The sequence below is a fragment of the Phyllopteryx taeniolatus genome, chromosome 1 (genome assembly GCF_024500385.1).
Source record: "Phyllopteryx taeniolatus isolate TA_2022b chromosome 1, UOR_Ptae_1.2, whole genome shotgun sequence".
Classification (NCBI taxonomy): Eukaryota; Metazoa; Chordata; class Actinopteri; order Syngnathiformes; family Syngnathidae; genus Phyllopteryx; species Phyllopteryx taeniolatus.
Genome location: NC_084502.1, coordinates 12,362,982 through 12,390,305, shown reverse-complemented (window position 1 = coordinate 12,390,305; position 27,324 = coordinate 12,362,982). Strand labels below are relative to the sequence as shown.

The window sequence follows — 27,324 nt, the reverse complement described above, 5'->3', positions numbered from 1 at the left end:
AGCTATCTTCGGGCGAGAGGCGGGGTACGCCCTGAACCGGTCGCCAGCCAGTCACAGGGCGCATAGAAACAAACAACCATCGGCACTCACATTCACACCTACGATCTTCAATCAACCTAGCACACATGTTTTTGGGGATGTGGGAGGAAAGCGGAGCGCCCGGAGAAAAGCCACGCAGGCACGGGGAGAACACGCCAACTCCACACAGGCCGGGCCGGATTTGAACCCGCAAGGGCAAGACCTGGCCCCTCGCACCACTTGATGTAGCCCAGGAAAGTCATTCAAGTGTTTCTTGCTAAATGGGTTTGTTCTTTTCATGCATTTTGTCAAAAGATTAGATTATTAGATCAAAAGATTATTTGTTTTGACAAGCAATCCCTTCTTCCCATAAAGTGAGCAATTGTTGTACCACAATTTTGACCCTCCAGTCCACCAATTGATGCATTTGAAACTGTGGGGAAAAAAACTCTCCAAAAATATTTGTCGCCCCCACCTTTCACATGGAAGTTATGCCACCGGAGCAAACCGTGAGCATACGTGGCGCCGAGCTATGGAACGACCACGAGATATTTTGAGCACATTGCAGAAGTGTTTATCAAACCGTATATCTGTCTTGTTTTAAAAAGTTTGCTGACCCCTGATTTTGAGTCTTCCATAAAATTTCAATATAGTCGCTATTGCGAGATTAGTCATTCAAGCTGCTCTAAGTGCTAGAGGACTCTGCATCTTTTTGCACAATTGTCAAAAAAATAATAATTGTACCGGCATTACCAGATAACTAGCAACCCTGTTTTTCTCAATGTCTTTCTGTCTCCAAAGTCTTCTCTGTCAATTGACCGTCTGTTGTCGTACTAGTGCGGCTCCAACTACCACAGACAAATTGCTTGTGTGTTTTTTGGACACTTGGCAAAATAAAGATGATTCTGATTTGGATTCTTCCGCCACCCGAAGGTACCCTGGCGTCTATTGTTTACTAACATTAAGAAAATGTTGACGCAACGAAGAAGCATGTGTTTTGAGGTGCGAGTTGACGAAAAAGCAGCACAAGGCAAAGTCAACAAATAGTGTAGTTGTGGAAAATGTCCACGAGGCGGCAGCAACATCTGACAAGTGACGAAGACGGGGAACAGACGTCATTTCCGGCCGTGACGTCTCAAGAAGTGAACGTGGACACCCGCCTTGCGGCTTCTTGTTTGGGCAAACGGCGAACGTGCGCCGCGACATTTAGCTCGCCATGTCCGCGGAGTACCCGACGCCATTGTACGCTCACGCGGCACGGGGACACTTCCGCGATGTGTACGAGCCGTCGGAGGATTCCTTCCTGCTCATGGACGCGCTGGAAAAGGATGTTGACGAGCTCCGGCAGATGCGGTGAGCTGAGCCGCTCGCACCAGCAAAACTCGTTTTCATCCATTCGCATACAGAACCTCCGAAACGTTTTTTATTGCAGCAGCAGTAATCATGCGATGCTCGCAATAACTCGCAATTTATTTGCTTGAGTCCCAAAATTCAAGTCAGAAAGGCAGGAAGACTCTTAAAGGCAACGCAGGTTCACACGCAATAAATGCAAGAAAAAACATTGTCGACTTAATGAAAATTTGAACTCAACATTGCTATCGCTCAAAATAATGAATATTGGTACACAAACGCTGTATAAATACATACAAACAGGCAGAGTGTAAAAGGCGCTCTGGCGTATATTCTTCAAACTCTGTGAAAAGTGAGTTATATTAACAATATTCGATCGTGACTTTAACTTTCTTAGTTACTGCAAGTGTGTATCTCATTGCGTGCACCACACTGCCCCACAGAGGTCAAGACGTGCACAGCAGGAACAGCGAGCCCAACGAGGAGGGTTCACACAGAGACCGCTAAGCACCCCCGCCAATCACTACATGATTCTGAATTTCCGATCTGCCGCAATAATGTCAATAAAACTAAAGCCCAGTCGCATCAAGAACTTTCAAAGGTTGCTTCTCTGTTTGCGTAATATCACTTGCTCAAGCCTTTTCTAACAATCTATAATAGAAAATACGTAACATATGTATGATTATTGCTCAAATCGGAGCGATATCGGCATCGGCCAAAACTCGAGGCCGCAATATCGGTATCGTATCGGAAGTAACAGTTGGTTCGGGACATCCCTACCTACGACGCCAAAACAAGTCAATATTCCACGTAATGTAGCACACGATCGCCAGCCCTTGGTGACTTCGCATTCCTAACTCCGACGCCGGCGACCGCGCCTCGGCGAGACCCGACGGCCCACGGAGCAGCCGACTCGCGTAGCAATGCAAACCGACTTGCTGAATGGACAATAAATAACATTTTGTCTATCACAAATTTAAATGCTTTAAATACAGATTAACATGACTGAGCTCCCATTCATATATTGCTTAAAATAAAAAAGGACTCATATTTGAACCTGTGTATGATTCAAATTTGAGAAGATCATTGTCAATACTGCACAATAACCTCAACTTTGTATTGCATTACATCGATCCATCCGTTTTCCACACCGCGTATCCTCACGCAGGTCGCCCAGCTCGCTTCGGGCGAGAGGCGAGATACACCCTGAACTGGTCGCCAGCCAATCGCAGGGCACATAGAAGCAAACAATCATTCGCACTCACAGTCACACCTACCAGCAATTTAGAGTCTTCAATCAACCCAGCGTGCGTCTTTTTGGGATGTGGCAATAATCTAGACTTTACACGATCAGGATTTTTGGGGCCGATATCCGATCACAAGATGGAGGAATGTGTCTATTTAAATGACCTGTTCATTTACTGTATACACTTGTGTACTTAATTGATCCCAAAAAATATTTACAAGATATAATGTATCTTTGTTCCTCTATTTATGCCGTTGAGGCATAGTGACAGACAGAACAAATGAATCAGAATCAGAATCATCTTTATTTGCCAAGTATGTCCAAAACACACAAGGAATTTGTCTCCGGTAGTTGGAGCTGCTCTAGTACAACAGACAGTCAATTTACAGAACACTTTGGAGACATAAAGACATTGACAAAAAACAATTGTGCAAAAAGATGCAGAGTCCTCTAGCACTTAGAGCAGTTCGAATGCCTAATATTGCAATAGACCGGTGCAATGACCATTGTGCAAGGGGCGCTGAGACTTCAAGGAGTGTATTAGGTTTAAAGTGACGAGTAGTGCGATAATCTGGGACAATGTTGGTTGTGCAAATGTTACAGATACTCCTCAAACAGTGTGCAATGGAGCAGATGCTACGCTGGCATGAGTGGCCAGTATATGCAAATAGTGCAGCATGGCGAGACAACTACAGTGAGTGCACGAGTCATACATAATTGGCCCCACAGAAATGTGACAACGAAGTCAAAAAATTGCCAGCATGTTGTAATGGAATTGTAGGTCAGGTGTTTAAGAAGTTGATCGCAAGAGGGAAGAAGCTGTTGGAATGTCTACTAGTTCTAGTTTGCATTGATCGGTAGCGCCTAGCTGAGGGAAGGAGCTGGAAGAGCTGGTGACCTGGGTGCGGAGGGTCCGAGAGGATTTTGCACGCCCTTGTCTTGTTCTGGCAGCGTGCAAGTCCTCAATGGTGGGTAGGGGGGTACCGACAATCCTTTCAGCAGTTTTGATTGTCCGTTGCAGTCGGAGTTTGTCCTTTGTTTGTAGCAGCACCGAACCAGACTGTGATGGAAGAACACAGGACTGATTCGATGACCGCTGTGTAGAACTGTCTCAGCAGCTCCGGTGGCAGGCCGTGCTTTCTCAGAAGCCGCAGGAAGTACATCCTCTGCTGGGCCTTTTTGAGGACGGAGTTGATGTTAGTCGCCCACTTCAGGTCCTGAGAGATTGTAATTCCCAGGAACTTGAAGGTCTCGACGGTTGACACAAGGCGGCTGGACAACGTGAGGGGCAGCTGTGGCGAAGGATGCCTCCTGAAGTCCACGATCATCTCTACAGTCTTGAGCGTGTTCAGCTCCAGGTTGTGTCGGCCGCACCACAGCTCCAGCCGCTCCGCTTCCTGTCGATATGCAGACTTGTCACCGTCCTTGATGAGGCCGATGACAGTGGTGTCATCTGCAAACTTCAGGAGTTTGACAGTCGGCTTCGCTGAGGTGCAGTCGTTCGTGTAGAGAGAGAAGAGCAGCGGAGAGAGGACACAACCTTGGGGCGCCCCAGTGCTGATGCTGCGTGTGGATGACATGGTCTCCCCCAGCCTCACCTGCTGTGTCCTGCCCGTCAGAAAGCTGTAAATCCACTGGCAGATGGCAGGTGAGACGCTGAGCTGGAGAAGCTTGGATGAAAGGAGTTCAGGGATGATAGTGTTGAACGCTGAGCTGAAGTCCACGAACAGGATCCTCGCGTAGGTCCCTGCACTGTCGAGGTGTTCTAGGATGAAGTGCAGTCCCATGTTGACTGCATCATCCGCAGACCTGTTCGCTTGGTAGGCAAACTGCAGGGGGTCCAGCAGGGGACTTGTGACACTCTTGAGGTGGTCCAGCACGAGACGTTCAAAGGACTTCATGACCACAGATGTCAAAGCGACAGGCCTGTAGTCATTCAGACCCGAGATTGCAGGTTTCTTGGGGACTGGAATGATGGTGGAGCGTTTGAAACAGGATGGAACTTCGCACAGTTCCAGAGATCTATTGAAGATCTGAGTGAAGATTGGAGCGAGCTGGTCCGCGCAGACTTTGAGGCAGGATGGGGACACATGGTCCGGGCCTGCCGCTTTGTTAATCTTTTGTTGGTTGAAGATGCGTCTCACATCCTGTTCATGAATGGTTAACGCAGAAGTCAGAGGTGTGATTGTGGTCGCGTTTGCGGCCGGGTGGGTGTGTGGTGTGAAACTGTCCTTTTCAAATCTGTAGTAGAAGGTATTCAAGTCGTTGGCTAGTGTGCTATTGTTCTCAGCTTGGGGGGATCGTCGCTTGTAATTAGTCAGCGATTGGAATGCATGCCAGACTGATTTAGTCGTTTGCGCTAAACTGTTTTTCCAACTTTGCTGCATAGTTTCTTTTTGCAATGTTAATTTCTTTAGTAAGATGGTTTCTAGCTCGATTATACAGGGCCCTATCCCCACTCTGATATGCGTCCTCCTTAGCTTGGCGAAGCTGCTTAAGTTTAGCAGTGAACCACGGCTTGTTGTTGTTGAATGTGGGAAAAGATTTTGTTGGTACACAAACCTCTTCACAGAAACTGATATAGGATGTGACAGTGTCCGTATATTCATCCAGGCTGCCAGCTGAATTTTCAAAGACGCTCCAGTCTGTGCAGTCTAAACAGCTTTGAAGTTCCATCTTGGCTTCATTTGTCCACTTTTTCACTGTTTTCACTGTAGGCTTCGCGCATTTAAGTTCTTGCCTGTACGTCGGTATTAAGTGAATTAAGCAGTGATCAGACGAGCCCAGGGCTGCACGAGGAATAGCACTGTATGCGTTTTTTACCGTAGTGTAGCAGTGGTCTAAAGTATTATTTTCCCTGGTAGGACAGTCGATGTGCATGGTCTTCTATTAGATGGCAGGAAGTAAATACAGTCATTGAAGTATTCACTTTTTGTGACATTTTTGCTTGTTGGTGTGCTGTGAGATTTTCCAATTGTAAAATATGTTCCTTGGCTCCATAAAGGTTGGAAATCACTGCGCTCGTCAGATCGTGTATTCTAATCAGTCAGGTCAAACCAACATTACAACATGACAGAAATAATGGGTGCTAACTTACTGTAATTAAATTAATTTATTGTAATTAAATTATTTCACCCACACCGAAACTTTAGGGCATGATTCGACAGAACACCTGCATGTTTACATACAACCGTTAGCGCTAGCACTAGCTTGCTAGGCTACATTAACGTTTTTGTTGCCTGCTTGCGAGCCGTTTCGTATTCAAAGTACGTGAACATACCTCAAGCGAGCCTTAAACCAACGCAAAAATTAAGCAAATGTTAGTTTTAATCATGTGTAATCGACGTACGTTTGAGCTAATTTAGTTAACTTTTTTCCCAGTGTACTTAAATTGGACTCTTGCATTAAACTAATTAGCTAAAGTGTATAATGAAACACTGTTGTTTAATTTTGACAATATGAGCCAATGTGACATCGACCTGCCAAGGGACAACAGATGGAAAGTGGCCAGTGGCTATTATCGGCCATATTTGCATGTCAAAGTTCAATTGTATGCGTCGTCCCTTTTTATAAAAATACAAAGAAAACCTAAGGTCTTGCCAATAGTCACATTTTCAGCACAAGTCGTGACCCACTTTTAAAGCGAGAAGCTAAGAAAAATAAAGAAAATGGATTGTTCAAAAATAGCCTTTATAAATGATCATATTTTTTAAACATAACTACGCTGTGTCTTTCTGAGCTCCTTATTAAGAAACTGAAGATTCACATGACAACGGCGTGTACATAAATCAATAGAGTAACATTCAAAATCAAAATAGCACAAAATACGCCAACACCCAAAAGAAAAAGACATCAGCTGTATCTTGGCGTTGGTCTCTTTTTTCTTAAGAAAGTCCCTTAACTAATATCTCCTCCCATGTACAAATGTGTACTTTTGTCTTTGTGACGCATACCTGTTAACAGCTTTCAAAATGTAATTTTCAAAATAAAAGGCATGAAGTCCGCATGAAATATTTGAGTGTACACATTCAGAGGGTCGTGAAATCACACCAGACTTCAACTTTATTTTGACAAAACAGAATGCAAAATCTTGTAACGGCCCCTCGGCCGAGATGCCTTTTCAGCAATAAAAACTTGCTGTTTGTGCACAATCAACTTTATCTCCGCATTTTACTGAAACACAAATATTACATAACACAAATGATTATTGATTGTTTTTTTACAACCGTTTGATTGTTGTCAATTTTAGATTTAGTGAGAAAACACAACTCCAAAGATTTGTTTAAAAGTTGTGTAGCTCTCATTTTAAAATGAGATAAAAACACTATCATGAAGTTGTTTTATTTTTGGTTTGTGAGTGTTGTGTTAAGTTTGAGCAGGAAGTATTGGATGACCCCCAAAGTAGACTACAAGACAAGAAAGTTGTTAGATATATCAGTCTAGCAATTTCATTTCCTTCCTACGTGTTACTTCAAAGATTGCTTCAGTCTACTGTATTACAATTAAAGTGCTATCGGCCCTAAAAATCTCCCCCATATGCAGCAGCAGCTAGAATACTTACTCAATTGATTTGATTTGTAAATTACAAATAAACTAATAAGCATGGTTTTTTTTTTTTTTTTTTTTTTAAATGAGAAGATTAATAGTTAGAAATGGCGTTTAAGAACAGTCTGTTTGCGCTACTGATTGTGTGGAGCTTAAACGTGTTAAAGGGTTTAAATCCATCCAATGTGGGGATGTATCTATTGTAGTCTGCCTTCGTTGTTGTTGTTGTTTTCACGACCTGCGTCTTCCCCGCAGGCCGCGCGTGTGCGTGGAGGTCGGCAGCGGCTCCGGCGCGGTTTCCGCGTTCCTGGCGTCCATGCTCGGACCCTCGGCGATCTATTTGTGAGTTGATCGACAGCTCGGCCTCCCGCGCTCCCCCTCCGCGTTACCTTACCCTTTGTTCACAGTTGCACGGACGTGAATCGGGCAGCGGCGCTGTGCACGGCCAAGACGGCATCACGCAACGGTGTGTCGCTCGAGCCCGTCGTCACCGACCTGGTCCGACTCCGCGTCGCGCGTACGACTGGGCTCGAACGCATCAGTTGCCGCTTTGACGTTTGCGCTGTGCTTTAGGTGGAATGTCTCCTGCCGCGGTTGAGCGGACAAGTGGACGTGCTCCTGTTCAACCCTCCATATGTGGTCACGCCATCCAGTGAGGTCGCTCTGCATCTTAAGTCGAAAGTTTGCTCAAGGGAGATGTTGGAGTCGGTGTCATTATTTATTTGTTTTCCTCCTGTCGCCAAGGTGGGAAGCACGGGCATGGAAGCCGCTTGGGCCGGCGGCAGGCGGGGCCGGGAGGTCACCGACAGATTTTTACCGGTCGTATCCGAGTTGCTGTCCAGTCGAGGGCTGTTCTACTTGGTCGCGATAGCAGAGAACGATCCGGGTGGGTTTACCTCGCATGTTTTCGAGCGGTCGTATCTTGCTCAGGGTCCATCCCGGCCACCCGAGGGCACCGGTGCCTAGCCTCTCCTGAGCCAATGTACATATTTGACGAAAGACAAATCTCACAGCGCAACACCAAAAAAAAATGTCACAAAAGGTACCCGGTATATCTTGAAATATTGATGCTCTCATCTCAATTTATTTGCTCAGTGTGGAATTTGGGCCTGTTGATTTGTGCAAAGCTATTAGCAGGTTGTATGAATAGCAAGACTGAAACAGACAACCATTAACTCTTATGATATGTTGAACGTTTTTGCTGCCGACTGGCTCGATTGAAAGAATCCAATTGTTGTCCCTTTACATCCTAGAGGAGATGATCCAGTCACTGAGTGGATACGGGCTGGAGGGAAAGCCACGCTTGCTGACCAGAGCCGGAAACGAGAGGCTGAGCGTCCTGCGCTTCCACTGGCGCCAACGTACGTGACCGGCCGGGTCAATCTGAGGTCATTTTACAAAGTGGCCAAACATTTGCGCACATATCAGTACAGTGAGAAGTATCTTGAAAAGTCTTTCCTTCTTTTTATACCATATTTTTCCCGTTGGATATATGTGATTTTCACGTCCCACTCCTGCTTTGCTAACAATAAGTGCTTAAATAATGCTAAAATAAAAATAAAAAGTTTTACATGGTTTTGTTGTCCGCAGCAAGTTATTTGATAAAACGAGTCATTTTGATGATGCATATTCTATTTCGGCACGGTGACCGACTGGTTAGAGCGTCTGCCTCACTGTTCTGTGGACCGGGGTACAATCCCCGGCCCCGCCTGTGTGGAGTTTGCATGCTCTCCCCGCACTCTGGTTTCCTCCCACATCCCAAAAACATGCGTGGTAGATTCATTGGTGACTCTAAATTGCCCGTAGGTGTGACTGTGAGTGGTTTCTATGTGCCCTGCGATTGGCTGGCGACCATTTCAGGGTGTACCCCGCCTCCTGCCCGACGATAGCTGGGATAGGCTGCAGGCATGCCCGCGAATCGACTCAGAAAATGGATGGATGGATGAAATTACCAATCATACGCAGTTGTGAGGAAGAAGAGGAAAGTGTCACAGTCACCTGTTCAATTAAAAACAAATTACGTTTCCCTAGAATCTTGGAAAAAAAAAAAAACAAACGGTCATTTTAAGTCGATGATAGTCCAAATATTCAAAAGGAAGCCGAACACACCACAGACACACATGCACGAGAGATTAGAATCCTACAGAAATGTTGCTTTAATTGCATTAGCATTCATGTGCATATGGAATGTTCCCGTCCCCCCAAAGGCCACCTTCCTCCAGTGTCAAACTCCACATTTCCTTGACTGTGTTAGTACTACTGCTGCAACTTGGACCTCCAGACCACACGTCCGTCGTCACCGAGCTGGACGGCTCCACTGGCTACGAGCTCCATAGCCGCGGGGAAGGCCCTGTGCTCGGCCTCTTTGATTCTGTCAGCGAGACTTCCCTCTGTGTCGCCGCTGAACACCGGCACGGCCTCCTGCACGACGATGGCCCCCGCGTCCACGTCCTCCTGTCACACAAACGAGCATTTTCCGTTGGGCTGCGGAGGCGTCCGGCGTCAACGTGTCGGACTTACGACAACGAAGTGGACTGTGCAGCCGCTGAGCCGCACGCCGGCCTGGAGAGCTTGCTTTTGGGCATTCAGGCCCTTGAAGGAGGGCAGTAGGGAGGGATGGATGTTCAAAAGCTTACCTAAGACGAGACACGTTTGGTTTTTGAAAGAAAAATAAATACCCTCAACATTTAATAGTTGCACTCACTGTTCCATTTCTTGACAAAAGATCCTGTGAGGATCCGCATGAATCCAGCCAGACACACCAACTCCACCCCAACTTCTTCCAGCACGCGGTCGATGGTGCCGTCAAATTCTGCTCGGCTCCCGTACAGTTTGTGGTCCACCACCTAGTTTTTAAATCACGCACTGTCAGACTGAAACCTCCTATGTCTAAATAGGGTCACTTTGGTATTTTTTCACAAAATCGATACTATCCGCTTCAAGCGGAACGTGACCAAACCGAAAAAACAAAACAGGTTAGCGGACTTTATGCGGTTATGCCGTGATGACCAGCATGACAACGGGTTGATGACATGATGCTTAGAATCCAAAATTGCTCCAATTTTATTTTCTCTATGGCTGGTGTTTTTGGACAAAAGTTTAACATGCACAGTGACAGGAAAAGATTTGGACTTTGGTAAATTTCTGCATACTGATTACTTAAATCACAAGATTTAACAGAGTCTCCTTAAACAAATACCACACAAACAATGTTCATATTTTCGTTAAAAATATGAACATTCACCGGACAGGGAGGAAAAAGTAAATGAATGAACCCTTGGATTTCATGATTGGTTGACCCTTGGTAACAAGAACCTCAAGCAAACATTACCTGTAGTTACAGATCAGAATTTTGGACAGTTCCTCTTGGCAAAACTGTTTTAGTTGATCAAGATTCCTGGAATGTCTGCTGTGAAAAGCTCTCGGGGTCATGTCACAGCATCTCAATGGGGTTTAGGTCACAACTTTGACTGGGCGACTCCAGAACACCCATTTCCTCTTGTTGTTTTGCTTTTGTATTTCAGATCATTGTCCTGTTTCAACACCAATCCTCTTTTCAGCTTCAACTGTCGGACAAATGGCCTCAGGTTCTTCTGCAAAATACACGATATTGCCAAAAGTATTTGCTCACCTGCCTTGACTCCCCTACAGTATGAATTTAAGTGCCATCCGATTCCTAATCCAGAGTGTTCAAGATGACGTCGGTCCACCCTTTGCAGCTAGAACGGCTTCAAGTCGTCTGGGAAGGCTGTCCACAAGGTTTAGGAGTGTGTTTATGGGAATTTGTGCCCATTCTTCCAGAAGCGAATTTGTGAGGTCACACACTGATGTTGGATGAGAAGGCCTGGCTCTCAATCTGTGCTCTAATTCATCCCAAAGGGGTTCTGTCGGGTTGAGGTCACGACTCTGTGCAGGCCAGTCGAGTTCATCCACGTCTTTATGGACCCGGCTTTGTGCACCGGTTTACAGTCGTGTTGGAAGAGGAAGGGACCATCTCCAACGTGTTCCCATAAAGTTGGGAGCATGGAATTGTCCAAAATGTCTTGGGATGCTGAAGCGTCCGGAGTTCCTTTCACGGGAACTAAAGGGCCAAGCCGGGTCCTGAGGAACGAGCCCACACCTGCATAATCCCCCCTCCGGCAAACTTCACACTTGGCACAATGCACTCAGACGAGTCGCGTTCTGCTGGCAACCGCCAAACCCACACTGCCATCAGATCGCCAGACGGAGAAGATTCGTCGCTCCAGAGAAGGCGTCTCCACTCGTCTAGAGTCCGGCTGCGGCGTGCTTTACACCGCCGCGTCCGACGCTCTGCATCGCACTTAATGACGTATGGCTCGGATGAAGCTGTTGCGTGAAGCTCACTGCGCACTGTTCTTGAGCTCATCTGAAGGCCACATGAAGTTCGGAGGTCTGCAGCCATCGACCCGGCAGAAAGTGGGCAACCTCTTCGTCACTCTGCGCCACAGCGTCCGCCGACTGCGCTCCGTCTGTTTACGAGGCCTGCCGAGTCGCTGTTGTTCCCAAACGCTTCCGCGTTCTTATAATACAGCTGACGGTCGACTGTGGAATATTCAGGAGCGAGGAAATTTCACGTCTGGACTTGCGTATGTAGAATGTGTCAATGTGTAAAATAAATCTGGTTATTTTAATGTGCAAAAGTGTCTAATTTTTGGAATGGGGGAATTTGGAAAATATTTCGAAGCAGTCAAGAAATAGGAGAAAAGGGAATAATGTACAATTAGTCTTACTGTGGGGAAAAAATGTGTAGAATTTGGGTAAATATGGGTAATGTGGAAAATATTTTGTGGTTAGAATGCTTTGAACCAGTCAAAAAATGTAGAATTTGTCTTACTGTGTGGAAAATGTGTAGATTTTAATGTTGGAAAGTGTAGAATTAGGGTAATGTGGAAAACATTTTGTAGGCAGAATGGTTTCAATCTAGTTTGAGTCAAGAAATCCAGGAGGAGGAGGGAATGTAAAATATGTGTTTATGTGGGGTAATGTCGAAAATATTTCATAGGTGGAATGGTTTGAATCGGTCAAGAAATGTAGGAGGAAGCAATGTAGAATGTCAGCGGGGGAAATGTGGAATTTGGGTGAAAATGCGGGAATGCGTTTTCAGGAATGAGCTCACGGCTTTGAACGTGGAACGTCTCATTGGAAATGAATAGGGAATTTTGGGGAGGGAAATGTGGGTAACTTTTCAATTAGAAAAATTGATCACCGGAAGGTGTGCATTTTTGGAATAGGTTGAAGTTGGAATTGGCTGGAAAAGGTGGGAGTCGAAGAACGCCCAAACAGCCCACCGCGGGGAAGTCACGGGAGCCGGCCCTTCGCGGGCCAGATGACGCCAGGTAACTTTGAATCGTTTAGTTTTTCCCCCCTTAATAAATGAAATCACTTAGAAACATCATTTTATGTTTAGTTTACATGTTCTCCCCGTGCCTGCGTGGGTTTTCTCCGGGCACTCCGGTTTCCTCCCACATCCCAAAAACATGCGTGCTAGGTTGATTGAAGACTCTAAATGGCCCGTAGGTGTGAATGTGAGTGCCAATGGTTGTTTGTTTGTATGTGCCCTGCGATTGGCTGGCAACCGGTTCAGGGTGTACCCTGCCTCCTGCCCGATGATAGCTGCGATAGGCTGCGGCACGCCCGCGACCCGAGTGAGGAGAAGCGGCTCAGAAAATGGATGGATTTTACGTTTACTTGGTTCATATTTCTTTGATCTTAACGTGGGGAAACGTTTTTGAGAATTTGAGAAGGGGGCAACGCATCGTACCGTTTTAATCAATGATAGCATAAAAAAAAATGTAACCATATCAAATCAGCAAATAAACCCGATTTTGGAGTGGTGAAGTGATGTCAGTGTGCAACGGTATACAATAAATTAACATCAAATAGAATAAAAGGTGTTTGTTAACTCGAGCAAGATAGCAGTTTTTCGATTTCCCGAAAAGTCAACATTTAGGAGATGCTAGGATTCCGCCCGACAGCGATGATAAGTAAACATCGGTAATTGTAGTCACGGCAACAGTACCCGTGTCCGGATGCCGGCCAGTGCCGCTCTCTTGAGACCCTCAACTCCAGGCTTGTTGGAGATGACCACTACGATCTCCGCGCAGCTCGACGGACGCTTGGCCTGCTCGATCAGCGCCTGAAGGTTGGTACCTGGAGGAGAAACCAGAGCCGCAGTTTGGAATCTGCACGACTTTCGGAACCCGCTTCGTGAAATATTACGCAAACCTGTGCCTGAGATGAGAACCCCAACTCTGGTCCTCTTGTGAGGAATGCTGGTATCACAGAGGCAACTGCCATTCTTGGAGGCTGGACCAGTGTTTAGCAGGCTGTGGTTGAGATTACGGACCACCACAGACTCTGCACCTGCAGTACCGCAATCATGTTCAAATCAAATCAAACTTTATTTGTAGAGCAATTTCCATACAATGATATGCATCTCCAAGTGCCACCCACACAGATTCATAAATGGCCGCGCACGCACAGAGAGAGCAAATAAGACAATAATAATGTCATGACCGATTGCTTGGATACAGAGAAACCACGTGGGAATCGGCATCTCGGGAGCCGTCTGCACCGGACTGCAGCCGCAGCACACCGGCACGGAGCCCCAAGCGAGCGGCATAAACGGGAGGAGCCGCAAATGGCGGCTGAGGCAGCGCCACGGTTTTTTTAGAGCCCTTAATCCCGAAAGAGTCTCAAAGGGCTTCGCAGCTCCCAATGCAAAGGGCTCAGACACAGTAAAAAGCGCGTATGGCTGCAGAAAACCCAATGCTCAACGAAGACCTAAGACTAAAAAAAAAAAAAAATCGCATCGAAGTCAAGATAAAATACAGTAAATAATACTAAACCACTGAAGATAAAATAAAAGTTAAAGAACAAATAAAACAATTGTAATGTACGTTAAAAGGTCAATTCAGTATTAGTTAAAAACATGGTTCAAAAGTTGGGACTTGAGCCCGTTGTTCCGAACATGAACGTTCTCCGGCAGGCTGTTCCGCAGACGAGGGCTGTAAAACTGCAACGACGCCTCACCGCGAGTGAGTGTGCGGCGTGACTTTTGGCAGAGGTCAAAGGCGAGAGCCGAAGGACCTCGGGGCCCGCGAGGGTTCGTGGGGTGAAAGCAGCTCTGAGACATACGAAGGTCCAAGACCATTAGGACCCTTAAAAACCAGCTTAATAAATCGATCCTGAAACGAATGCCATTTTACTGTGTACGTCTCCAAACGCTCGCTGTCTCACCAGGTGGCTTGTGAGCGAGCGAGCCCACAATCCAGGCCTCCTCGTGGGCTCGCAGTTGCCGCAAGACCCTCTGAGCGTCCACGGGGGCGACCACCAGCACCGCCCCCAAGCCACAGTTGAAGGTGCGGCTCATCTCCCGCTCGCTCAGGCCGCCCTCCTTCTGCAGCCAGGAAAACACTGGAGGGATGCTCCAACGAGACGCATCTGTGGATCATTTCAAATGAAATGGCCGTGCGATGGTATGGGAAGTTCGAATGGAAGGAAATGTGTGGGCAGCGAAGCTCAGCTGACAACGTCTGAATCAAGATTAGGGGAGAGCGATGGACGTCATTGATCAACATACAGGACGCGCGTTACCTAAATCGACAGTCAGCTCCTGGGGCACAACCCGAGGGATGTTTTCCAAAAGTCCTCCTCCAGTGATGTGAGCGCACGCTTTGACGGCACCGCTGCGCAGGATCGGAAGGAGCGCACGACTGTAGATCTTTGTCGGCGTCAGCAAAACCTCCCCTGCATGCCAATGATGACAACGACGAGTCCCGATACTTTCGCCTTAGCCACCACTTACAGTTGCGTTGAAAAATATTACGCCCCTTTGGAAATTGCATTCATTTGCTAATTGGCAAAACTTTCGATGCGCCCTGCTGTTGTTAGCAGTTTGTGTTGAAATATAAAAATGCACAGAAATTAGACATTATAAATCATTCTTGGTGAGGATGGGCATACAGTTTTGTCGTTTTTAGCAGAGCTGCACTCCATTTGCTTACTCAGGCAATTGGTGCGTGCCAAAAATTGGCCAGTATTTGGGGGGGAGAAAAGGTTTGCGGCTACTGAAACTTTACAAATAAATATAATTTGCACTAGTGGATAAAAACATATTAGTGCAGTCAGGCCCACACTTACCAATAGTCTGTCCTGGTTTACCAAAAGGTGCTGGGGAGCTGCAGCTGAGACGCGTCTGCTCCAAGACCTTGCGTACCAGGCTGAAGCCGTTGCTATGGATACCAGAGGACGCCACGCCGATCAGCAGGTCTCCCTCGCCGATGTCCGCCAGCCGAGGCAGCAGGGCCCTCCGCTCCGCCGCCCCCACGCAGAACCCGGCTAGGTCGTACTCTGCCGGAACGTAGACGCCGGGCATTTCTGCAGTCTCGCCACCTGGGCACCCACGCACAGGGATGCTACGACACGGCGGCCTGGCACTACAGAGGCGACAGAAGCTGCTTCTCCACTTACCGAGTAGCGCGCAGCCGGCCATCTCGCACGCTTTGGCGATACCTGCGACCACCGCGGCGGCCACATCCACGTCCAGGCTGCCGCATGAGAAGTAGTCCAGGAAGAAGAGCGGCTCGGCGCCCTGAGCCAGCACGTCGTTGGCGCACATGGCCACCAGGTCTTGACCCAAGCTGCCGTGTTGCCCACATGCCTGGGCAACCTGAACCACACAGCCAGCTTTTTCAAATCACTCAGAGCAAAAAATAAATCAATCATTTAATCCTTAAAAGCGGTTTCAAACTGCTTCTTGCCACTCCCGCCTGAAGTTTAACGGCTAACTCAACAAAACAAGGAGAAAGACAACTCGTGTATTCAAAACAACCTCATAGCTTAGCCTTTCGGGCCGCTAGCTAACGCAAACCAGCATCTATGTTGCCGTGCTAGAGCCCTTTAAGCAAAGGATTGAACACGAACGGTGCCGCAACACATGTAGCTCAGTCATATACTGTATTATTTATTCCGTCAAGAGCAACTAATATTACTGGTGAGCTAAGACGAGTTAAGAAGTCTCAATGAACAGTATAGCCATCTGTCTGTCTTATACTGCCCCCAGGTGGCCAAGGCAGGCACACTAGAAAGAGCAGTACAATGGCTATTCAATTGATGCAGTGTGACAAAAAATATTTGCTTTTTAAATTCTACTTTACATTTTTATGAAGCACAATATTATGGGGTGCTATTTTTCCTCAATAAATACATATTACAACATTTTTTGGAGGGATTAATGGTATTTACACAAGGCAACCAAATGGGCATAATAATGGCAACATTAGGGAGACTGTTTACCTTTTTTTTTTTTTTTTTAAATACACAGTTCAAGTTTGTTGACAATAGATTCACTGTCTTATTTTGTATTATTTCATTGCTGGTTTTTTTTCCTAATGCAGAAAATATTAAATACTGTATTAGCATTGTGCCTTTTTCTCTCTTCATCTGCGAAGGGTGCAACAGCACACATTTGAGTTGTACAATTAAAAATGTTAAATCTTTTTACTCCATTAGTCTACCAAACAGCTGAGCTGACATCTATGGTCCTTAAAACCGATTTTTCGCTTTCCTAATGTGTTCTACTGATTTTTCAAGCAGGTAAATGGAAATTGCAAATTCACACCTTAAGTTTGGTCCCAACTCCATCAGTTCCAGCTACCAGGATCGGATCGATGAACCCTGCAGCTTTAAGGTCAAACAGTCCAGCAAAACCTCCCAGCTCTGCATTACATCCTGGTGAGAAGAAAGTTTGAAAATACCATACGTGATCATATTTCCTGCACATTGACACTGTCAGGCAGAAACCTCCTTGGTCCAAATTTGGTCAATTTCATATTTTCTTCTCACAAATCTATACTATTGGTCAGTCCCCTTGTGGCTCTGAAATTTCACAAATGACGATGCAATGTTGATGGCTCAACGAAGATGTCATTTCTTTTTAGTTTCCTTAAAAGGGATGGTTTTGGAGGTGCCGCAATTCTGCCCGACGCCAGCAACATGAAAACAATGTTTTCTGATGTGAGGTTACCTGGACGGGAAGTTGCCCTGGCCAGTGGCTTGATCATGTCCACAAGTTTGTTGCCAGCGGCGATATCCACGCCGCTCTCCTTATAGGTCAGGCCTCTGTCAGAGACGCGGTCAAATCATTGCTATGTTTGTGTGGGCTGTCACAGCACACATCCGAGGATCGGCGCTTCTTTCAGTGTGAGGACAGTGTAACATAATCAGGGAAGGACATTCCAAGTGAAGAAACAAAACCAAGGACACATCATCCAAAGCTCATTCGATTATGAAAAAGGTCAGTCACCATACAAAAGATGGAGTGTTTTGAGCCGCAGTCAAACACACCTGCGTTGCTTCAAATGGACAATGGCCTTATGGCCGATGTCGCGGCGGTACACGGCACCAGGAAAGCCCACAGCCGCCACGCCCTGATTGGCCGCCTGCAGCGCAGCCCCGAGCGACGGTCTGACCGCCGTGACCGTCAGGACACGGCCGCCGCTGGAGACGACTTGTTTGTCCTTCAACGCTGTACCTGCGTGGAACACCTGAATCCCTGTGTCCTCAACTTGGGACAGACCTGAGGTGTAAGGGGTGGAGTGGTAGAATACAGCAGGGGTCAGAAACCAAATATGGTGAACCCACAAATTTCCCGCAATTTGCAGTTGACAATTTGAATATTTGAGGGTTTTGTGCACTCTTTCTATTATGCTCTAAGATGCCACAAGATGTCTACAAAGTCCTGGCTAGTAGGAAAGTAGTAATTCGTCTCACAGTCTATATGCATCACTTCAACATGCTGCCTTGACACCAACGTACTTGTATGTTGGCCTTTTGTACGGTTTCTAACTGGTTCAGTTCTTATCTCACAGATCGATTTTTTTGGGATAATTCTATGGATACATGTTCCTCAGGAACACATGACATTAAGTGTGGGGCGCCCCAAGGGTCAATTTTAGGGCCGCTACTTTTTAATCATATGCTTCCTCTTAGGGATGTGGTCAGGAGTCACGGCATCAACTTCCGCAGCTACGCAGATGACATGCAGCTGTATATTACCCTGCGGGGGGGCGGGGGGGGGATGGCTCGGCCCGATACGTGGGGTCTATCCCCGGTTTGTCGGGGTTGAGCTGGAGTCTGGGGCAGCGCTCCCTGCAGCCGCGGGCTGTGGCACATCTCGGTGTGGACGCTCCTGTTAGCTGGCCATTCCGCACCTGCTTCCTCGTCAGCCATGCCGCCGCACTCACTGTGATTGCATTTGTGTGTGTGTTCACATATACGTGTGTGTGCGGGCATGTGTTTGTGTCTTTGTGTGGGGGTACGAGGGGCGGGTCTTTTCACATCTTTTCTATTGCTGTGGTTTGTTTTAGTTTGTCTAAAGCACTTTGTGTTGCATGTTTATCCATGAAAGGGAGTTTGATTTTATTTGATTCTCTCAGGGAGGAGTTAAGTTTAGCCTGGGTTGTAAGTGGAAGTTAGGGAGAGTCTGCGCCGCATGTGCATGTACACTTGTGTATTTTTATTTTTAAATATCATCATCTGTAATACATCCCTTTTTTTAGGATTGTAAGATTAGTTTGAAATGAAAATGTAAGTGTTTTGGCATCATAAACTATGAATAAAGGCAACCTTTTTTTTTCTACTCAGTGATTACGGCCTGAGATGCAGATTTGACTCAGTCTCTTCCCCCCATCATTACGGTACGCAACTTTATTAGTAGCCCAACCACTGACCAGTGAGCGCCACTCCCTTGCTGTAGGCGCCAGGATAGCCGGCACTCGCCATCACCACCGTGACTGCAGATTTGTCCCGGTGCCACTCGGGGGCGCTGGAGGCCAGCTTGCCGTTCATGGTGTTCAAGATGACCTCATACAAGTCGCTCTTCAGCAAGGGAAGCAAGACCTGACATTCAGGGTCTCCAAAGCGACAGTTGAACTCCAGAACTTTGATTCCCTGCTGGGTCAACATCAGCCCGGCGTACAGAACGCCTGGAGAATCAAATGGCAGCGATGTTGACGCCAGCCTTTCCATCACAAAGCAAGTTGGGTAGAAAATGTGCACTCACCAACGTAGGGAGTTCCCTCCAGCTTCATCCCGTCCACGGTCTTCTGAAGTACCGACTCTCGGATCTGCACCAGCAGCTCCTGGCTCACCTGCGCCACACAAACTTCTTTAGCAGACTCCAGACAAATTATTACAGCAACACGGTGTGCGTTCTAGGTCACAGAAGCTTAACTTCTAGCGAACTTCTGCCAAGGTAGTTTTAGCATTTGAGTGCAGCAGGGGAAATTTTTTTGATTTTTTTTGCCTATCTCCCTTGAAGGCCATATTCATGTGCACAATTACCTCTTTTCGGGGAGGGGGATTCCTCAATTTCTGTAATCACCATTGTTTGAAATAAATATTTCCCATTAATGGGATTCGAACGTTTACGCCGTTGTTGATTGAACGCATAAGTCAATAAACGGCACGGGCCTTACAAGACGGGTCGATTTGAAATTGCCATCGCTGTGACGTAGTCTCAACAAGGAATATTCAAATACCTGCCCACTTGGTAGTTGGCACCCGCCATCTCAGCCGTACAAATACAGTATACATAGGTTGTGTTTTACAACAATTCTTGACTATATTTATGATTTCATATGTAACTGTGGATACAAAAGCGAAGCTTGCAATTATCGTCGCCGGCGATGAAAGTCGCACGCAGGTTCAATTCAAATAAATGAGCGCGGATGACGAGCATAAGACCTTAAAATATTCCTCTCTCTTTTTTATTTTCATTGGCCACATCCCCTTTCAGATCACGTTCGCCGTTAGTGGACCAACAACCCAACGCTTGGAGGATTGTGCTTCACAATGACAGCGAGACATCCAAGGATCCAAACGCGATGTTGCTTTGATCGCTTGGCCGCCACAAGACGCCGCGGTGTCGGCAACGACTAATCAGCGCAAATCTGCTTTCCATATTGAAATTAAAGAATAAGAGCGATCGAATCAGAGAAAATGGATTTACATTTTAAATATGAATGAGAAATCCGGCCGTCTCAATTGCCAGGCGGAAAAGATGAACTAGAATAGCTTGAAAATGGGCTTTACACGATCAGCAAGTTTTAAAAAAAAAAACGATAACCGATCACCGATCTGATCACAAGATGGAGCAATGTGTCTATTTACATGACCTGTTCATTTATTGTATCTACTTGTGAACTGTATACATTTTCTGTACAGCTTATCCTCACAAGGGTTGCGGGCGTGCTGGAAATTATTCTTGAGCATTTTAGACAAAAGTTAAAACACCAATGACCTCTAGGGGGCATTCAAGGATTGGCCACTGACATACGTTTAGGTCAGATCAACATTACAACATGACAGAAATAATGGGTGCTAACTTACTGTAATTCAATTACTTTATTGCAATTCAATAACTTTAATAAATTCATACGCGACAAAGACGCAAAGTTAAATATCTTGTGCGGAGCTGATCGATGACGGCAACTTATGACATGAAAGCCGATCGGCATAAAATGCTAATTATCGGCCGATATCCATAACACCGATCAGATCGGCGTGAAGTCTACTTGAAAAAGGACATTTTGGGCATTTCCAACCCAAATTATCTTGAAAACTCGATAAAAGGACATCAAAGATTGTGAAAAAACAATTGATGGCAAGAGACCTTGAAACATTGTTAATACCATTGGTGTGGATGTTTTTTTTAAATACCCGTGAATACAGTCTGTACAAAAAAATGTGAGAAAAACGAAAGAGCAGACATACCTGAGGAGTCGGACAGTAGGCGCCCATGCCGCCTGTGTTTGGTCCCCGGTCGCCATCTTGCAGACGTTTATGATCCTGTGCCGGAGGCATCGGCGACACCCAAGAGCCGTCGCTGAAGCACAGACACTGCAACGAGTGCAGACCCGTTTGGTTTTTCTATTTCAGATCATTCAACTTGATCATTAGCCTGAGGATAGGAGTTTTATTTTGAAAATCGGGGGAAATCCACCTGCGTCTCTGCACACGACAAACCCCCCGTCTCGGTCACGCGATACAGTAGTGGAAAAGAAAAGGCCAAATGATGGGACAAAAGAGTAGCCTACAACTTCCAAGAAAGTTGCGTTTAAGTCATTCACTGCCACGGACACAGGGGCTCCTGCAAGGAACGGCGCCCAGTGCCACCGTCATCAATGGCGCCCCCTTGGCCAATTGTCAACTGGGGGGGCGGCGGAAATTTGCCTCCGGAACAAACAAATGTCCATGTCAACGCACCCTGTGCAACGCCCGTCGAGTGCGTCCCCCCCGTACGGCAGTTCGAAGTGTATGTGCCATGTGCGCCTCTGGACGACCGTCAATGGGTGAGGGGGCGAGCGCCACCCCTCAGAGAACGCCACCCTGGGAGGCTGCCCATATCAGAAACCGCCACTGGCCACACACGAATATGTACATCGGGTAGGCGTGGAAGAGAGCTCAGCTCGTCCAGCTCGTCTGAGAAACTCAGGTTTGTAAAAACCTGTATTGACTGACAGATCCCTGTAGATGGCGCCGTTGCATCGCTTTGGATTTGAGATCAGCACAGTGACGTCAGCGTGGTCGCCGCCCGCGCGAGTATAAAGACGCCTTCAGGGTACTGCTACTTGACAATAATGTGACTCAAGTAAAAGTCAAAAGTATTCCTCCAAAAAATTACTTCAGAGTAAAAAGTACACGGTGAAATAATTACTCAACTCCTGAGTAAATAGTGATTTTTTTTTTAAACCACAGCATGAACATCAATTGAAAAAAAAATAACTCAAATTCTAATGTTGCTGTGTGTGTGAACTAGACTTACACGTCACGCGTTTAATGTGATTGCCGCACACAGTGACCAATGTGGAAGTCAAAGTCATAGTCTCTCATACAAAATAGTTGATAAACAAGCAATAATTGATCAATAAAAGCAGCGAGCTACTTTTAGATCATTGTAACGGAGTGAAAGTACCGTTTCTTCTTAACGGTAGAAGCGGCCGAAATGTTTTTTTTTCTGGTCTCGTCAGCTCCTGTGACTACGAGCGCACAGGCGGAACCTCCGGCCGATGCACTCGCATATTAGTCCGCCGCGGAGTAATACTCACAATTGTGTGTGTGGAATGGATCTAGCTGCCAACGTTCAAGGAGTACACACTAATCACCTCCTAAACTCAAAGCACCTGCACAGGTTTCCCCAGGTGTCATTCAATTGCTTCAGTTTGGTTCAATTGTCTCAGTTGGGTTGAATATGGGGAAGACTGCAGATGCGACAAGTGGCCACAAGATCATCATTGATAGCCTCCGTAGGATGGGGAAGCCACAAACGTTCATAGCTCAGGAGGCTTTCTGCGTCCAAGCATATCAATGGAAGGACAAAATGTGGCAGGAGCTTCAGCTGATTAGCAAACAATTCAATTCGATTCAACAATCTAGCGGAGATCCAGAAAGAGTGGAATGGAAGTTTTTTGTCCGCTTTTGGTCAGAAACCAGTGTTTTGGGTGAACGCAATTCATGTTCTACTGTTTATTACTAAAGAACAGAAAAAGCTAGAAACACCGTTTCTTTCTGGTGCAAGAAGGGTCTAGCTTTTATCTTGATAGGTTCAGTACTTCTATTGTCACATAACAATATTCTTTTTTTTTTTTTTTACAAATTTTCAAAATCCTACCTTTAGGAATCGGGATTTTCTGCAGCCAAAACCAAATTTTGGAGTCGTACTATTACATTCAGTCTCAAGGTGAGTTGTATTTGTAATCATTAGTTGTTTTATTTGTTTTATGGCGGGCCGGTCGGAGACCTCTGTTCTGTCGGCGACTTGAAAGTAAAACAACTCACCGATACTTCCTCTCCTTCTAGAAGCTCCTCCACCACAACCGTGTCACCCGCAGAGCCGAACGCTCGATCCTGCAATTCAGCGATGAAAGATCTGAAGATGACGACAATTCACTCAACGTGGCTGGTGGCACAACAAATGCCGCTCACCTTCATGATGTCCATCACTGCCCGACAGGCCTCTTCACGGTCACGTGCCACAATAACTCCTTTGCCTGCCGCCAAGCCGCTGGCCTTCACGACCAGCGCCGGAAAGTCAGCCCTGGGAGCCCCAGAAAAGCAGAGAAACATCTTTTTTCATGCCGGGGGTCGGTCGGTGAGGACCTACTTTTAGAAAAGCGGTTGCACTGACGTGCGGATGTAGCCGCACGCCTCCTCGGGGTCGGTGAATGAGCCGTAGCGTGCCGTGGGGATGCCGTGGCGCTCCATGAAGGCCTTGGAGAAGCTCTTGCTGGCCTCCAACTGGGCGGCTTTGGAAGACGGGCCGAAACACGGCACTCCTGCCGCCGCCAGGTCGTCCGCGATGCCTGGGTGGGACGGGAACGGCCCTGAAGAGGCTGAGGAGCGCTCGAAGAAGACTTGAGCAGACGGCGGCCGAACTTACCCGCTGCGAGCGGAACCTCGGGGCCGACCACCACCAGCCCAACGTGGTGGTCCTTACAGAACTGAGCCAAAATGGCGTGGTTACTCACAGACACCGCTACAAGTGAGAATGAACATTTCGATGACGTCATCGTTTAGGCCGGATCCAGACACATTTTGTGACAGGTTTATAAAAAAAAAATAAAAAATAAAAATTTTTAAAAAAAAACATTTCCTTCGTATGACATCACATTGTGCACTGTTATCTTGTGTCAGCTACTCCCCCCCCCCCCCCATCATATTTGTTGATTTGATTAACTGTATAAGTTAGATCCACATCACTCACTGACACATCACTCAATTACAGTCATCACTGACTCACACAAGCTCAATTGGGTTCTTGTTCATGGCAGGAAAACAAACATGACTGAGGAATCTCAACTCATACATTTGGTAAATTCAGGATTTGTTTTTTTTTTGAGCACACACTCATATCGAGTGCAAGTAAAGAGCAACGTTTTGCTTGATTTTTTTTTACAACTACATTGTCGTAGTTAAAAACATCAGCACAATGAATTCTGAGCTCCCGTAATGCTTTTCGCTGACTAAATTGCCTGGATCGTCAGTGTGATGAACGGTACCAATGCTTAAGGTTCCTGCCTTAAGCAGCCGATACACACTATGTCTGCATGGGCTGTTTGTTCATATCACCCAAGCAGAGCACAAAGGCATGTGCTTGTGTAGAGTGTGTGGACGGTGTCCTCAAGTGGACAAATAAATTACCTGCACCTCTTCAAAGTAGCACATACATATATGAAATTAATAAACATAAAACCGTTCTGAATTTTACACACACACAAACAAACACTTAATGACAATTCAGCAGCACGGTGACCAATTTGTGCCTCCACGGAGGCAACGAATCCATGCCATCTTTGTGGGGGTTTGAGTACGTTTCAAAGTTAGCACTCACTTTCTTTTAGATTCAGGGCTCAAAGCGCAGCCGTCATCAAGTCAGCTTCTAGTCGTCATGGTAACAAAAGCGAGGGTTGCACCGATAGCACTATTTCATACCGAGTATGACTACAAATACTTACATTTGAGTAGTCGCTGATATCGAGTACCAGTACTCGATAATGCAGTCGCGACTTGCAATTAAGGATGAAAATTGTTTTATTTTAATGTAATATTGTTCAAAAACAGAAGAGGAACTTTTCTTGCAGACGGCATACATGAAATAACCTTTCCCTTTATAAAAGTAACAATTGACGACTTGTCGTGACGAACGTCTTAACTCCGTCCCCCCACCGTAATTTGTAGTCACCTAAACGTGTCGTCATCCGTGTCCTTCAAGTATCTGCAAATGGCCGACACGGCTCTTATGGGCAAGGTACTGTGCACGTCAGGCCGGTTAAGTGATATCGGGCATTTTTATGACGACGAGTGCACACGGAACAAAAGGACTGACGGCGATAACCCCTATCTGAATTTGTGTGACGGGTGAGCAGTGGCTAACGCGATGGAATTCCTGACCCTTTTGGTATTTTAAGGTCACAGCCCCAGTATTAAGATGCATGGAAACCGCTTCAAATTGTGAAACAAAACAAATGCATGCGTCTTTTACCGCACAGCCCCGCTCTCCATTTCCCATTTACCCGAGTTGCTGATTTTGCCGCAGTCCAGCGTCCCGGCGTTTCCCGGCGCCACCAGGACTTGCCGGACGTGCGGCGACTGGGCCAGCTTCCACGCCAGGGCATGCTCCCGCCCTCCTCCGCCAACCACCAGCACCCGTTCAGCCATGGCACCTGCCAGATGGGAAAATGACCTTTCACAACGGCTTGACGTCTATTTACGCAAACTGCTTGGAAGGAAAGGTCGAGCGGCGAGGAAGCGCTGACCTTTCCAGACAAGCGCGCTCTTCTATTGTCACACTACGACGGGCCCGATCGGGCAGAACCCAAACGAGGAGCTTCTCGTCAGGCGAGTGAGCGTACACGACTTTATTCCGCCAACTGCAGCAAACATTCTGAATCTTTTTGCTCATTTCTAGGATGCTCGTGCGTCTAATTTTGTGTCATTAGACAGCGAGCGGACGGTCACGATGATCCTCGTGACGTTCGTTTGCCAACATGTGATCTCGTCAACGGAACGCTCCGATTGGGCTGATGCAATTCCTGAGCTCAACACTTACAGCCTTTATGCGCGCCATTCGCACTCTTCGACCTAAAAGTCAAAGAGCATCAGGTCAGAGTTCATCCAAGGCTGAGTCCAGACATTGGCATTTTTTCAAGTCAAAAAAACAGACAAATAGCGAGAGGGAAAGTCAAGCGAGGTGTAGCTCTTGTTTGATCCAGACACACTTCGAGTTGTCATTGCTTTGATAGGAACATCTTTCATCTTCTCGCTATTTAAGTTCCCATAAAAGGGAAACTTTTGTTTTCTGTATCATTGAGCCAACTCATCGAAACGACGATTGTATATACTGGAAGTGACAGAAAAAATATTAAATATTTGACTTTTGTATTTCAGTCTGTACTTCAACTTTTAGCAGTCTTTTTTTTTTTTTTTTTTTTTTGCATGACTATTTGTGCTCATTATTAAGCACTTTTGCCACCTCTGATGAAAAGAAGAGTTGCGAGTTAATCGACAATTGGATGAACCGAGATCATCCGTTCTGACGCCAAACGCCGAACATGACACATTTCAGAGAAGCTCCATCCAAATCCACCGATATGAATATCGCAATAAGCGACTCAACTCAAATTTAGCCATGCTTCATTTGCGTTATGACGCGCAGACGTGCGGTATGCGACCACAAATGCACAACAAGACGTTTGATCGGCAAATTGTTTCCATTCCAGAATCATAGCAAGACCAACCTGAGAGTTTTGTCCAAGGCAGGAATTAGCCGGAGCCCAGTAATTCGCGTTGCAGACGCGTCTTCTCTGCTTGCAGTCTGCACACTGACCGTGGACGCGCAAGCGCACGCGCAGACACGCGCATATACATACACGCGGACGCTGAGGCAGGCACGCGCAAATGAAATTGACGCAGACACGCGCACGCGCCACGTGGATCCCGTGCACGACAACGATGTGCTTGTTGACAGTGCTAAATGCCAACTAAAGTTGCAGAAAGTTCACCGGAGGCCACAAACCACGTTGACAAACTCCATGTAGTCGTTAATCGTTATAGTTTCGTAACAGTTACGCACTTTACCTTCTTACTGCGTCCGAGCTGGCGCGTGGGGAGTTTTGTCCAACTTCCTTGCAGTGGCACAGCCAAATGCATTATGGGACTTGTAGTTAGTCCGACAAAGCTGGGATGCCAGCTAGATACATAGATAGATAGATAGATAGATATTTAACTTAGCCTAACATCTTGTATGTTCTTTTAACAATTTTAAAAGTAGTGCCATATCCTGTAACGTTGTTTTAAATATACAGTTAATAAGGAAAACCATAAGTTCCATTCTTTGTCACATGAAACAATTTTGATATTTTTAGTTTTCATGAAAGAAAAAAATAGTGTCCAGCATTTGAGCTTTTTCTCCTTAACTTCTGATAACTAATTAGAACAGCTGCGGTGGACTTGGGACACACATGACGTATTGAGGCTATCGCATCACGGCAAAATGTCTTCTTCCTTTCCTTTATATAACTGCAAAGAGTAAGCTTTTTATTTTTTTGGACAGGGGTGTAATCTTAGTGGGCTCAAAGATGAAA

The 27,324-nt window shown here is 46.4% G+C and overlaps 2 protein-coding genes across 7 annotated transcripts; one reads left to right on the top strand and one right to left on the bottom strand.

Moving 5' to 3' along the window:
* Positions 1-1,128: 1,128 nt before the first annotated feature.
* On the top strand, positions 1,129-12,691 carry n6amt1 (N-6 adenine-specific DNA methyltransferase 1). 6 transcript variants are annotated; one of them, XM_061772429.1, is made up of 7 exons: positions 1,129-1,371; positions 7,415-7,501; positions 7,567-7,657; positions 7,733-7,811; positions 7,904-8,045; positions 8,413-8,520; positions 12,412-12,691. In XM_061772429.1, the coding sequence occupies exons 1-7, from the start codon at positions 1,235-1,237 to the stop codon at positions 12,518-12,520; spliced, it is 753 nt and encodes a 250-aa protein (XP_061628413.1). In that variant the 5' UTR covers positions 1,129-1,234; the 3' UTR covers positions 12,521-12,691. The 6 variants fall into 6 exon arrangements, with proteins under 6 accessions (XP_061628413.1, XP_061628432.1, XP_061628400.1 ...); XM_061772448.1 differs by having other exon boundaries at positions 7,733-7,816; positions 12,412-12,431; XM_061772416.1 differs by lacking the exon at positions 12,412-12,691 and adding an exon at positions 10,684-11,543.
* gart (phosphoribosylglycinamide formyltransferase) lies at positions 9,292-26,765 on the bottom strand. Its single transcript, XM_061772390.1, has 21 exons — positions 26,479-26,765; positions 25,255-25,404; positions 23,622-23,717; positions 23,370-23,544; positions 23,168-23,279; positions 23,021-23,089; positions 20,957-21,082; positions 19,245-19,332; positions 18,913-19,167; positions 17,528-17,759; positions 17,208-17,302; positions 16,803-16,912; positions 15,653-15,851; positions 15,323-15,574; positions 14,777-14,929; positions 14,420-14,623; positions 13,406-13,543; positions 13,200-13,330; positions 9,864-10,005; positions 9,680-9,795; positions 9,292-9,613 (listed from the first exon to the last, which is right to left on the bottom strand). Exons 2-21 carry the CDS (start codon positions 25,397-25,399, stop codon positions 9,416-9,418), a joined length of 3,036 nt encoding a protein of 1,011 aa, XP_061628374.1. The 5' UTR covers positions 25,400-25,404; positions 26,479-26,765; the 3' UTR covers positions 9,292-9,415.
* Positions 26,766-27,324: the final 559 nt, after the last annotated feature.